This window comes from Cydia splendana, chromosome 24 (genome assembly GCF_910591565.1).
Source record: "Cydia splendana chromosome 24, ilCydSple1.2, whole genome shotgun sequence".
NCBI classification, from domain to species: domain Eukaryota; kingdom Metazoa; phylum Arthropoda; class Insecta; order Lepidoptera; family Tortricidae; genus Cydia; species Cydia splendana.
In genome coordinates, this window is record NC_085983.1 from 2,850,879 (window position 1) to 2,865,758 (window position 14,880).

General features: G+C 39.4%; 1 protein-coding gene across 1 annotated transcript in view; it reads left to right on the top strand.

The window, feature by feature from the left end:
- The first annotated feature begins 558 nt into the window (after window positions 1–558).
- LOC134802157 (ran GTPase-activating protein 1) overlaps window positions 559–14,880 on the top strand; it is a 37,963-nt gene continuing 23,641 nt past the window's right edge. Inside the window, exons 1-3 of the mRNA XM_063774751.1 lie at window positions 559–774; window positions 3,027–3,214; window positions 11,849–11,983. Coding sequence (XP_063630821.1) covers window positions 663–774; window positions 3,027–3,214; window positions 11,849–11,983 — 435 coding nt within the window. The 5' untranslated portion in view covers window positions 559–662. The remainder of the gene's footprint in view (window positions 775–3,026; window positions 3,215–11,848; window positions 11,984–14,880) is intronic.

Here is a 14,880-nt window from a genome sequence, read left to right on the forward strand (position 1 = left end):
AAAAGCACAGCATTTGACACTGACACGACCTATCAATAAAACCTGAAGATCTATACCTAATGATAATGACAATTTCCTTTTTTTTCATACACGTCACATCATAATTTCATAGAAGTTTTTGTGTGTGTCATTCGCACGAGCGCTATTACAACGCGCGTTAAAAAAGCGCTTGAATCCGTCTACACGCTAAATTCGTTTTAACGACCAACGCTCAAAGTCGAAAAACGCTTAATAAAAAAAGCACCACCGCCATCGTGTGAACAAATACACATGTATCCAATCCATTTGTGTCATTCAAACCCTTTTTTAACGCGCGTTGAAAAAGCTCCCATGTATATGGGCCTTACTGACTCTACCAGCTCTACCTGCCTGAAAATTATGTCATTCTATTATTAGACATGCATTTCATATATTTCTTATAAAATGTGTTATACTTTTTTTATTATTTATCTAAAGCAGACTGACAGTAATTATTGATAGTGTAAATGGCTTCTTTCTGAATCTTTTTGCCTGGCATTCCTGGCAACATTCCTGACGTCATGTCAGTCAAGCGAAACGACCAAACAAAAAATTAAAAAATATCCGTTAAGAGTGCCTTTTGAGTGTATTGATTTGATGTTTTAATAGTTTTTACGATTATTTATTAATAATTAAGTTATAAAATGTCGACATTTGATTTAAAATCGTTCAGTTCTGCTTTAAACGAAACAAACAAAGTACAAAGTGGTGTTGATTTCACTGGAAAATCGCTTAAATTGGACACTGAGAAAGATGGTAAGGGTCGCTACTTTTGGTTTCTAAAATACATTTATTAGTATTATATCTGTCTGAAAAGGGTTTTTGAGTAAGATCAGTTCTGAAAAACTGTTTGTTATTGATGTTGTTTACATTCTAACCTCTTTTTGTTACATCACGTGTCGATTGTATTGTTAATTTTTTATGATAGTTTTGGCGCGATGTGTCTTTATGGCGACAATTATAGGGCCGTTTTCGCCCACACATTGCAAGTTAAGGACTGTGACGCAGCGATACTGCGCTTTAACAAACCACATAGCAATTTTAATAACAAAACTTCCGTGAGACAGACATTAAATATATTAAGAACGGGTCACTCATGTATTACGTATTACATGTTAAAATACGTGAGTGACCCGTTAATGTATTTAAATTGTTAGTAATTTAGTTGTAGTTTTTGTCAGACAGAGCTTATAATTGTTTAGTGAGCATTACTTGCATACAGCGCCTACTGTCCACGGAAGCGTAGTTGCATAGACGCGTATTCGTCATTGTACGCTTGGTGTACGCTTGCTTGCAGCCTACATACAAAACCGCACAACTCTGTCCACGGAGCCTTAGGAGCCTTAGGAGCAGTAGGCCTTAGTATAATTTATGCGCAATTGCGAAATCTGTTGATTGCTTGCTGTTTTCTAGATTTTGCAACATATCTATAAATATGAACTCTATTGGTATAGTATGAATTTTCTCAGGTGATTTTTTCGGGCTCGGACACTAAACTGTTAAACAAAAGGTATCGTTTCCTTTAAGCAGTGGTTACACTACTTACTGCTAATAGCCCCGACATAAGTAACGGGAACAAGCCCGTTTAAAAAGCTAACTTACCATTCTATTTATATGGTTCAAATTCATAAAACAGCCCATAACGGAGATAACACGTTTTGTTATCTCCAAAAACAAGACCACACTGATTGTTCTCTGAACGAGTTGTCCCATGAATTTGAACCTTAATACTATCACGAAAAAAAAAAAGAGACAGAAAACGGGCGACGGAAATAAGAGAGGTCACAAAATTAGAAGATGTTACTCTAAAATCAAAAACTCTAAAATGGAAGTGGGCGGGCCACATGCTCAGGGAAAAGCAGAAGTGGTCAAACATACTGACTGAGTGGACCCCACGCTACAACACAAAAAGGAAAAGAGGCAGATAATACAAAAGATGGTCAGATGATCTAAAGAAAACTTCTGGTCCACTATGGACACGGCTAGCCAGAGACAGAGAGGCATGGAAGGCAATGGAGGAGGCCTTTGTGTCAAAAGGACATGTTGAGCCGACGGTTGTTGCAAACACATAAATAAATAATCAAATACTGTATTAAATATTATTAACTGTATGTTCGATAATAAAAGGCTTTGAAATTGAAATTGAACTATCACGATAGTTGCTTTTTAAACGAAATGGTTGCTTTGGCGCGTGCTGTAGAGCGCTCTTAAAAGAAACAAAGGCTTTTGTTTAACGGATTAGCACCCGGACCCGAAAAATTCATCTGAGATAATTTATACTATATTGTTATTTTATTAGTATACAAGTTATGCTGGTATTCATTTTCAAGTACAACTTCTTTATGTGGATTTCCAAAAGTAAAGTATGTGTGGTGAACAGGAATGGGGTGAATAGATGCAAAATCTACGATTATTTACAATCAGTGTGGTACAATTTGTGTGGGTACCACAGAATAAATAATAGTACTACTGTACAGAAAGGAAACTTCCTACAAAACCAAAGTTTGACAGTGGTTCAGGATTGAATCATTCTGTCCCTTTCTAATATATGGCACTATCCCTTTTCGGCTATTTAGGGTTGTCAAAATTCAAGCCATTATCTTATCTAAGGTCGTGCACGCAAAGGGATGTCAAGTTGTGTTAACCGTAATAATTGCTCGGAGCAATGCTGAGCTGAACGGAGCCATTTGACCGAAGGGAGGAGTTTTGCACCCCTGCTACTACCTAGGAAAAGGTATCGGACATTATAAAGTGCTGTGATTAGTAATAGTATCCTTATATTTATAACAATTATAATTAATAAGGGATTAGATCGGAGAGGGTGGATAAGGTTGGAGGAGGCCTTGCCGAAGGGTTGCCCTTGCAGACAAAGAATACAAAAGATGGGAGATAATAGAGAGATAATGTGCAACTATTCTCTATTCTTTGTTCTGTAAATAAAGGCTATTTTATTTATTATAATTAATAAATATTTTTTTTTTAGAAAAAATAACTATTCTCATTTTCAGCCAAAGACATTGTAGCAGCCATCTCAGCATGCCCCGACCTGTATTACCTGACGCTGACGGGCAACACACTTGGCGTGGCTGCGGCTGAAGCCATCGCCAAGGCCCTGGAGTCCCACCCTGAGCTGAAAGTGGCCCGCTGGTCAGATATGTTCACTGGGCGGATGAAGACGGAGATTCCGCCTGCTCTAGTGAGTTCTAGTTCTGTTAGATCATTTTTGAAGTGAAAACTTCTTTAGCGGCGCTGAGCACTTTTTGAGGTGGGGAAAAAATGATAAACTCGGGACAGCGTAACGCGTAACGCGAAGGCGTCTCTCCTCTCTTTCTACCGCACGGCGAAAATGTATGCCTGAGCCGGCTGTTTCATGTATGCGGCGCAGGGCGCTTGCGTGACTTATGTCATGTGTGACGGACAATGTTATTCACCAAAGAACTTTAGTCATAACGTATCATAATCAGGTCAATTATTTAAAACTGGACTTTTATATTAAGCAATAAAGCTCAATGTTCTAATCTTGTTCGGGCTGAAATACGAGGATCTCACAGTTACATTCTAACTTTATATCACTCCAATATAATTCAATAATTCAATAAAGTCTCATCTTGATGAAATCGCTAATAAAAGTGAACTCTAGTACTGGTGAATAAAACTCAAAATATCATGACCAAATATATTTAGATGCGAGGTCTGCAAGGTAACTTTACAATTTCTATTCGAATTATAAACAATTAACGCTACAAATTTAAGTTCACTGGCCAGCAATTTCGGAACTAAAGTTTTTCAATAGAAAGGAGGATGGGTCAATTATACATAGTGCTGCAAACCAAAGAATATAATACTCACTAGGAGAAGAACGATAACTCCATACAAAAAAATGTCCCTTTCAAAAGTTCGTTTATACTACTAGCGCTCTGGTAGGATACCATTGTAATTAGAATTGACAACCCGTTTAGCCTAGCGGGTATTGGCAGGAGATCTAAGGTCCACCACCTTGCATTTTGGAGACAAAGCAAACCGCTTGGAACAGGTGTTCCTGGGAGTGATCTGAGCTGATTAAGCCCGGTTGCCAAGAGGTTCCCCCCAGCAAGTAGGCAGGGGAGGGGGGGTAAAAGTGCCTCCGGCGCGCCTCACTTTAAGCTTTATATCTGCATACATCTCGCAACTATATCAAGTTTGGTGTCTTTTTCGTGTAATTCGAGGATGAAGAATTCAGTTCTGTGACTAAATTTTCACTCACCCATACAAAAAAATCGAGAAATTTAAAATTCAAAAAAAATCTTTTAATTTTTTTTTTCGTAAATCCTCTAAAAAATTTAAACTATTAGGATTTGCTCTAGAAAAAAAATACCTGTGAATAGCCCAGTTATCCTACTATACAGAATAGTAAACTTGTCAAACATTTTTTTTCATAACTCTGTTAAAAAAAATGTTTTGTGTCGCGCGGCGTACCTGCATTGTAAGAGCGGTATGCAGCGTTTAGGATTTTTAAGTATGTTTAGATGATTTCTGATAAGTTGTTATTCTTCTGGTTGTAGATTACATTAATAAATTACTTCTGTAAGTGATATATATACAAATATAAATTAAATATATAAATAAAGATGTTGGGAAAACTTTCGCCAACAGAGTTAAGTATTATAAATGTGATAAAATTAACATTATTATTTGCATGTCTTTTCCATATCTCGGGACCATGGGGTCCCGGACCTTTGGGAGGCGTACGTGGGGACGAAGCCAACAGCGCAGAGGCACTTTAAGGCACGTTAATCTAAAAGCAAGGGATACATGTGGTGGATACTATCCCCGAACGCACAAGAATGCCGAAGATGGTCCCCGCCAGGTGCAAAGACTATTACAGTGCAGCACTTTTGTGCTGCGATGGGAACTAAGGTCATGGGCTATAGATTTGAAAGTTGGATGGACTGGATAATGGGCTATGGGAGAGACTAGCGGACACCTGCCGTGACAATCAGTCTCAAAATTGTAAATGACAGGTGGTGACTCGCCAACTCATTGAGTGGGCCCCGCAATGGCCGCACGCACAGTGCGACAACAGGGCAACACTTAGGAGTGGCTGTGAGGTTGTCGAGAGGTGAGTCTGCGGTAGCCAGATCCCGGTAATCCGTTCAGCAGGCCGCCGGCGTTATGACATTTTACACTTCCAACCTGGAGCATAGGTCCCGCTCTTGCGACTCCATTCTGGCCGGCCAATCAAGGCAAGCACAGAGGCGAGGGCCAGATGACAGGGCCCTCTGGAATAGGGGTCCGCGGTGTCGTCACTCACCGTTAGCTCGCCACAAGCTGCCCCCGCGGGACATTATTATTATTATTGTGGTGTTGTGGGCCTTTGAGTGTCGCATTGACCAGCATTGATCTATTGTGACGGCCCTTTAAGTTCATTACTAATGCCCGTTGCATCCAGAAAGTTCCAGATTCTTTGGGCCGTAATGTTTTGTACCTCATAGGGTTGCACTACGTGTCGCCCTAGGTAGGTACTTCTTTTTGACATTAGTAGTCCACAAGAACAGAGAATGTGCATTGCAGTCTCCTCTAACTCCTGACAGAACCTGCATGTCGCATCTTGTTTCTTGCCAATTTGAAACATATATGTTTGTTCAACTTGCAGTGTCCAGTCACTATTCTGGTCACCGCGCAGGTTTTGTGCCTTTTGAGTCTTAAAAGCTCCTTAGCAGTTTTGCTGTTGAACCCTTTGATCCGAGTTTTCGAGTGTTCTTGTCCTTTAACGAACTTCCACCAATCGATTGCTCTCGTTTTTTCTAAGTTGCTGAGCAGAGAATATGAATCTCGTTTTGTGCTTCCACAGAAGGGTTCTGGGCCGACCAGGGGTGTGTCTGCGCCCTTTCTAGCAAGTTCGTCCGCTTCTTCGTTTCCGTTAATGTCGGAGTGCCCTGGTACCCATCTAAGTGTAACTTTGTTGGAGTAAACCAGTGCATTTAGATTTGTTTTACAGTTCTGGACTAGTTTTGAGTTTGACTGGGATTCTAGTGCCAGCGGAGCAGCCTGACTGTCTGAGTTGATGTAGATAAGCTGGTGTCTTAGGTTTCTATCCAGGTTGATCTCCGCACATTTGTTGACGGCGAAGACTTCTGCCTGGAAGATTGGGGCCAATGTGCCCATGCTGACGCTAGCTCTGAGCTTAGATCTCTCACCATAGATCCCACATCCTACATCATTGCCTTTCTTGGAAGCATCTGTATACCAGATGTGGCTTCCCTCTTCGACGTACATTTGGTTGTTGATCCATTTGTCTCTAGGAGGTATTTCTACTGTGTACAGTTTGGTGAGATGACATTCGTCATCAGTGGGCATGCTAAGGGCTCTATTTGCAAAAACCCAGGCCTTTAGATTGGTTAATGCCTGAGAGCGCCATTTTGGCCTGTTTAGCGTGCATATTCTGTAGACGCACTGCTTGGCCTCCTTTTGCACCTGCAAGTGGAGTGGTATGATGTCCAGCAGTGCATCTAGGGCCGCTCCCGGTGTCGAGGAGTAGGCGCCTGTTACTGTTAAACAAGCCGTGCGTTGCAGGCTGTTTAGAGTGTCTATTGCTGTCTTTTGGCTGGTTTTGTTACACCAGACTGCGGAAGCGTAGGTGACAATTGGCCTCACTACCGCTGTGTATAACCACATAGCAATTTGGATCTTAAGCCCCATCTTGCTCCTGCCATTCGACAGCATGACCACATGGCCATTTTCACTTTTTGTATAATGTTTCTCAGGTGAGGGTTCCAAGTTAACTTTTGGTCAAAGGTGACCCCTAGATACTTGACCTCTGCCGAGAACGGTATTATTTGTCCATTAAGTCTTGGTTTTGTGAGTTTATCGAGCTTCCGTTTCCTTGTGAATGGTTAAATGGCTATTACAGTCTTGCTCGGATTAATGGACAAGTCATTTTCTCTACACCATTTGAATATTGTGTTTAGAGCTCCTTGCATTAGGTTGGATATTGTGTTGAGGCAAGGGCCTTTGACGATGACTACAAGGTCGTCGGCATATCCTTGTGTATCAAAGTCTTGGCCTGACATGATTGCAAGAAGTTGGTCCACTGCTAGGGTCCATAATAGTGGGAATAAAACGCCTCCTTGTAGGCACCCTTTAGTGGTATAAAATTCATGCTATATATATAGTATTGATGGTCAGAGTGGCTACTCTGTTTGAGAGCATGCTATGTAACCATCTGGTGGTTTCGTCTACTCCCTTTGATTTCATACCATTGAGTATGGTCTCTGTGGGCGTATTGTCGAAAGCACCTTCAACATCAAGGAACGCACATAGAGCGGTTTGCTTTTCCTCTAGGGTTTTCTGCACCTTGTCAACCTGGTTGAAAATTATTTCGGCGACACGGCGGTTTTTGGCGCACGGCGCGATTTGGTATATGTTTGGGGACAGATTATAGCCCCACAGCAACAGCCACCATGCCCTGCTGACTGGGGCTGGTCCAAACAACAAGGTTATTGGGGGCCCATATGGACAAGCCTACCTGCGGCGGCTGCTGCTTGTTTAGAGCTTATTCGTTGCCGCTGCAAAACAAAATGCGCAGGGAGGTGCAACTGCGTTAAAAAAACCTAAAATGCATAGTCCCATGGGCATGTAATGGCAATTACGAACAATATAATATCTTATTTTAACCCGCATTTTTTGTCAAACATCTCCTATGTTAATTTTATCACATTTATAATACTTAACTCTATTAGCGAAAGTTTTCCCAACATCTTTATTTATATATTTAATTTATATTTGTATATATATGACGTCCAGAAGTAATTTATTAATGTAATCTACCACCAGAAGAATAACAACTTATCAGAAATCATCTAAACATACTTAAAAATCCTAAACGTTGCATACCACTCTTACAATGCAAGTACGCCGCGCGACACAAAACATTTTTTTTAACAGAGTTATGAAAAAAAATGTTTGACAAGTTTACTATTCTGTATAGTAGGAGAACTGTGCTATTCACAGGTATTTTTTTTCTAGAACAAATCCTCATAGTATACATTTTGTAGAGGATTTTCGAAAAAAAAATCTAAAGATTTTTATTTAATTTTGAATTTTTCGAATTTTTTGTATGGGTGAGTGAAAATTTAGTCACAGAAATGAATTCTTCATCCTCGAATTATACGAAAATGACACCAAACTTGATATAGTTGCGAGATGTATGCAGATATAAAGCTTAGAGTGAGGCGCGCCGGAGGCACTTTTACCCCCCCTCCCCTGCCCACCTACTGGGGGGAACCTCTTGGCAACCGGGCTTAATCAGCTCAGGTCACCCCCAGGAACACCTGTTCCAAGCGGTTTGCTTTGTCTCCAAAATGCAAGGTCCCCTTAGAAAACGGGACCTTAGATCTCCTGCTATATTGGCAGTAATCCAGTTCAGGAAGCTAATGGTCCTGGGTTCGAATCCCAGAGAGGGAATTTCTTTTTGTATTTTTTCCTTTTTTGTTGGGGTCAGGTTTTTAAGAGCCCGTCAACGTGCACACTAGCGCCACTGCTGAATACATTAAACTAGTTTTTATGTTATTGGATTCGTCAATCTACCCGTCCAAAGTTAAAACGGCCGTTTTTGTTTTGAGCTCATAGATCGACGAATCCAGCAACATAAAATCTAGTTTGATGTATTCAAAAGGTACCTAAATACACAATACAGTCCGTAGCGGCCCCTTTTTTAAATACATGTCGTTAAATTTAAATAATCACGATTATTTAGCAGTGGCGCTAGTGTGCACGTTGTTGGGCTCTTAAATTAGCATTTCACAAATAAGTAAAAAAATACGTTAAAAGATAATGATTAGGTACTATATTCAGAAATTAGTGAAATATAAAAGGTAACAAAAAGTTACGTATTATTAAGATATAAATATTTTCATAATACATATGAATACATACACTGATATGGCAAATGGTTACAAGTTGTTATTACATCTATCCGGTTATCGGACATTTTCTGCTTCACAGCTCCGCGCAGCGTTCTTGGTCACCGGGAAACTAGTTTGGATATGCGGCAGATACGTGCCCTTCTGAGCTTTTTCCAAGAAATCATATGACGGCCCAGGATTATATTATTATCTCACGCTCAAGCCATCTGCTGATTCACTTTCTAAAAAAAATAGTCAAAAAATTAAACAATATAATCTATCTTCCTAATTAGTAACGTCGCTAATTCCTAGGGTTACCAGCTTAAACAATGTGGGGTTTTACATCTATGTTGAATTTTGATTATAATTTCGGACGCGATATAGCGTTCGCGGGACTTACGGGGATAGTAAGATTAAATTATTATATTTGAATTTGGTAATTAGCACGCTCATTTTTATTTAAAGATTAATATATATTTGATTGAAATTATCGCTGTTTCTGATTTACTACAACGGTTTCCACACACACATTAGGGCTTTCCATAATCCGGATAAGAATTGTTGATAAAGTCGCCATTGCCGGATACATACAGCAAGGAAGGAAGAGAGACAACGGTTTAAATTTAACTAAGTCTGTGAGAAGACGCATTTAGATATGTTGCTCGTACATATGAATAGTTTTTATTTTTAAAATTAATAGGTAATAAATATATTTCAAGTGAATAAATCGTTTTATATGAAAATTTATATTTTTGCATTAAATGACTTAAATGACAGCATTGACATTACAGACTTTTATCGTGTCTATGTTCTTACCGGCCAGACCCAAATCAAGGCCTATCAAAGAGGCCAATTGACAAAGATTTTTTTTTATTTTATCAAGGAGGGTAGAGGCACGTCTACCCTTCGTAGATTTTATGAACATAGACAAAGACAAACTGAAATATAATAGATAATAATATACATATATCAAAAAATAAATAATAATTTACATATGACTACTTCATAAAATACAAATCAAAATAATTTGATTTGTTCCTAGAAATCGTATCTATAGACAAAGCCAGTTCTAGCAATTTGCTGTAGTAAAATATTTTGATGTTATAGTGTAAACAACGTTATTTACGGTATTTGACGTCTGTCACTCACTACAGCAACACTACGTAAAATGTCTTGCACATTGAAATCACAAAGGAAAACAACTGCACTGCGAACGTTTACGTTCTACGTCTTTTTTTTTTTTAATTTTAGGGTTGGCCGGACACCACCGTTATGAATCGGTAGTCGTCTAAGTAAATCGATATGAATTTTTCATTTTTCTTTTAATAAAAATAAGGAAAAGGTGGATAATTAACTGTAAATATGGATATATTTATCGTCACTTAACAGACAACAAATTTGACACAGAAATAACATAAATAAACTTTAAAATAGATCCCCAGTTAGTTTCAATTTTGACAATGGGTGCGACCTACTCGGTCGGTGTATTAAATGCATTTAGCTTGCGGGAAAACCATATAATTCTAGCTTTATTTAAATCTCAAATAAAAATTCATTATACGTCACAATTCGATACCTCAGTCTACGTGCCATCCAATCGTAATCGCTTGCTGTGACAATCGATTTGCGTTAGTTACATCTCTATATACGTCAGTCATAATGTGTCAAATACCGTAAATAAAGTTGTTTACACTATAATTACTGGCAATCTCGTCTGGGAACGGACAACACATGTACAAATTTTGAAGGGTCACATCGTTTCAAGGAAGTCAATAGGCCTTGCTGCAAACATTTTGGACTAGTTATTGAGTTTTCACTTCTGTCGGCACTCCCGGAGTGCAACCCGTTGTTTTTTTTATACCACATTGGTGGCAAACAATCATACGGTCTGCTTGATGGTAAGCAGTCACCGTAGCCTATGGGCACTTGCAACTCCAGAGAAGTATGTTGTAATCATTCTTAGTTACAAGTTAATGAGAACAACTTGCTGTGCAATTGTTTTCTTTAAAAAAATCTGTGTAGGTTATAATTTCTCTACTCTCTCTCTCATGTCAAATTCTGATAACTAACCTACACAGATTTTTAATGTAATGTAATGCAATGTAGTGCATTCTGGTGTATGCGTATAAGGGCCATGGCACACCGCATTTTTTGAACGCGCTGTCGACACACGTTTTAGGAACGTGCGTCAACGGCGTTTTTCATTCCACGAATCCGTTTGTTTGGGTTTTTCGCGATACAAACGCGCGATTACATCGATACACGCACGCGTGCCCTGCGCGTCTTTTTACGGTGTATTTTTACGCAAAACTTTGCGCAGAGCGCGTCACTAGGCCAATCACATGGCCTACCGTGAAACACGACAATTGAATGTTGGGTTTCTGCCTCTCTATCACTCTTGCCTATTCGATCGATAGAGAGGCAGATAAAGAAATTTCCACCACCTGTACACAAACCGCCTTGATGCATCAATTTCATAGTGAAAACTTGTCAAAAAATTTAAGGCCTAGTATGTATAAGTTACTCTATGATTTACTAAACAAATTAATGCTGCACTCTGGCGGCAGAACATTGCAGTAATACTCCCTATACAAACGCGCGATGGCGCTAATGTGTCCCTAATATGTTTCAATAGGGGGCTCCATGGGTGGTCAAGACAGGACGATCCGATCCGCAAAAAAATTGCCGCGCGAGGCGGCTCGGTCTGCGCAGACGTGCCTCGTTTGAGTTCGGTCTTCACTGACCAAGGTGGGTCACGCGGCATTTTTCTCGCGAGGCAGTTCATTGTCTTGACCCGTAAACTGACTGATACTATTTTGAAAATTGCTTGACATGTTTCACTCTATAACAAGTTCTGCTGAGAGCCATTCACGTTGGTTGCCCATAAAAAAGTCCTTTTTAATGTGTTGTGTATTTAAATCTTTTAAAAATGTTTTTTACACTTCTAGAAAGCGCTTGGAGACGGTATGATTGCCGCTGGCGCCCGTCTCAAAGTCCTGGACCTGAGCGACAACGCTTTCGGCCCCATCGGCGTCGAGGGCCTCGCTAAGCTGCTGCAGAGTGAAGTCTGCTCTGAGCTGGAGGTAAATATTTTTCTCAAAAATGGTTTAAAAAATAGGTCGCGAAGTGCGGAGTTTATGGTTAGTCAAAAATTAAAAAGTTAAAAACATTGCAGTCTCGATTTTGGGACTGCAATGTTGCCTACAAATACCATTATTTGTCGAATTCCAAACTTTTTAAAAGTTTAAATGGCCATATCAAATGAAGGAACAGGGATCTTTTTAATTTACCGAAACGTTTTTGACCAAATTTCGTTTCCCAACCAAATTTTACCAACTGCACGTTTGTCAACTCAATCTTTCCCATATAAACATTTGACAAACTTAAAATCCGACAAATGATCATTTCCCAAACTGTTACTTTACAACTTTTATAAGACCAACTGTTTTTTTCCCAAATGTTTTACTTAGACTATAAATGTTCGCTCAAATTTATTTTTGGTAAATAAATCACTGGACAAAATTATTTTGTCCAAAAATATCTTTACTTAAAAAATGTTTATACTTAAATATACTTAAATAACGCCTGGAAGAGCTTCTGGTCCATGAAGGCGCTATTGAAGGGTGACCTTCCCCTGTGTCTCAAGCGCAAACTCATCGACATGTGTATCCTGCCTATCCTAACCTATGGTGCTCAGACATGGTCATTGACTGAGGCTTTGAAGTCCAAACTCAAGGTTTGCCAGCGAGCGATGGAGCGCAGTATACTGGGTGTTCGCAGGACTGATAGAATCAGAAACATGGAACTGCGCTTCAGAACTAGAGTTGTAGATGTAGGTGTCAAGACCGCTAAGCTTAAGTGGGACTGGGCTGGACATAGAATAGAATAGAATAGAATAGAAATAATTTTATTCGTAAGCACAAACACAAAATAAAAACTTATACTAAACAGAGAAACATAAAAAAGAGAAAGTGCCACGAAATGGTCTCACCTCAGCATGTTGCTGGCGACTTCCAGCGCTGATCTTCCGATAAGACCATCCGGTGAAACAATCACGACAGGTAACATGAATAACAAGAGAATTAACAACAAAATTAATACATACAAAATACAAAGATAGTAATAAGAATACAAAAGACAAAGATAGCAATTAGTCAAGAATACATTACAATAAATTACTATGTATAGTTTTACTACGTACAATACAGCTGTTACATTATCAGGTCAAACTCATCTTGGCCGTACATTACGCCTGACATTACATCTAGCCATAGACTTATAATATATAGAGACGGTGTCTCAGCGAGCTGTCACTGTTGCCACTTTTGTTTAGTGTACGATTAACAATGAGGCCCACGTTGCTGTAGCCATGTCGATAAAGTCATATCGACATGTCTGCCGCATGCACCCTGAAAGGTGGGCCAAAATGGTTACGGAGTGGGACCCACGGAACACCATAGATGGTGCTAGCCGGAGTGCAGGCAGACCGAAAAGGAGATGGCGGGACGACTTGGACGTATTTTTTCTGGATTGGCGGGAAACTACAAAAGACAGGGTTGAGTGGAGGGAGCGAGGGGAGGCCTTTGCCCAGCAGTGGGACACTTAATCAGGCTAACAAAAAAAAAAATGTTTGTTCAAATAAATGTATTGCAAAACCACTACTTTACAAATTATGTCTATCCAAAACATTATGTTATTAAAAATGTGTTTCGGCTAGGTTAGGTAAAGTGGGTGCTTAGTTTGGTTTGGTAAACTAAACAGCCCGAAAGCTACCAAAAAAAAAAACACTACAGTATTACCTATATTTTTACCTAGATAGGTTCGTTAGTTACCTTGTGTCCCTCAGAGCAGAAAATAGAAGCCCCGCGCAGCGGAGCTTCGTCGACCGGCTGCCGGGTCTCACTTGCTTTAAAAAAAGGGATTGTTATCGGAGCCCCCCCCGCATTGAAAAAAAAAACACTACAGGACTAAGCGGGGCTTCGTCGACCGGCTGCCGGGTCTCACTTGCTTTAAAAAAAGGGATTGTTATCGGAGCCCCCCGTATTGAAAAAAAAAACACTACAGGACTAAGCGGGGCTTCGTCGACCGGTTGCCGGGTCTCACTTGTTTTAAAAAAAGGGATTGCTATATGCCACAATTTTTTTTTATCAATTAAGTCATACTTTTGAACATGTTGCGTTAGTCTAAACGACACGAAAGCTAGCAAGAGGCGGGACGGGGGGGACTACAGTATTACCTATATTTTTACCTAGATAGGTTCGTTAGGTACCTTGTGTTCCTCAGAGCAGAAAATAGAAGCCCCGCGAAGCGGGGCTTCGTCGACCGGCTACCGGGTCTCACTTGCTTTAAAAAAAGGGATTGTTATCGGAGCCCCCCGCATTGAAAAAAAAACACTACAGGACTACCTATATTTTTACCTAGATAGGTTCGTTAGTTCCCTTGTATTCCTCAGAGCAGAAAATAGAAAGTTTGAAAAAAATAGAAAGCATGTTTTGTTTTGGTTTTTGTATTCTTTGGTAAGTACTCATTTGGAGTAATTAAAATTTGTTCAAATAAAAATTGGCAATTTGTTTTTTTGATAACTGTTACATTTGTCATGTTTTGTTATGGTTTTTGTATTCTATGGCAACTAATAATTTCGAGTAATTAAAATTTGGTAAAATGAATGTTGCCAAAGTAAGGAAATGTCAAAATATTTTTTTGCATATCGTTCTCTTGGAAAATATTTATATGCGACTTGTTTAGTTGGGAAATGATTAGTTGGCTTTTATATTTTTGGGATAAATTGTTTGGGATATGAAAATCTGGCAAAAAAGTTTCGGTAATACATTAGTAACCCGAAGGAACAGGCCTATTAAACAGCCAAACAGATGATAAGGACTTATTATTATAATGTTGGTATCGCGACTATTTAGCTGTCTCAAATAGGTTGGCGTATTTTCGGCAGAAAATACACTTCTATTTTAAAATTAAAAAAATA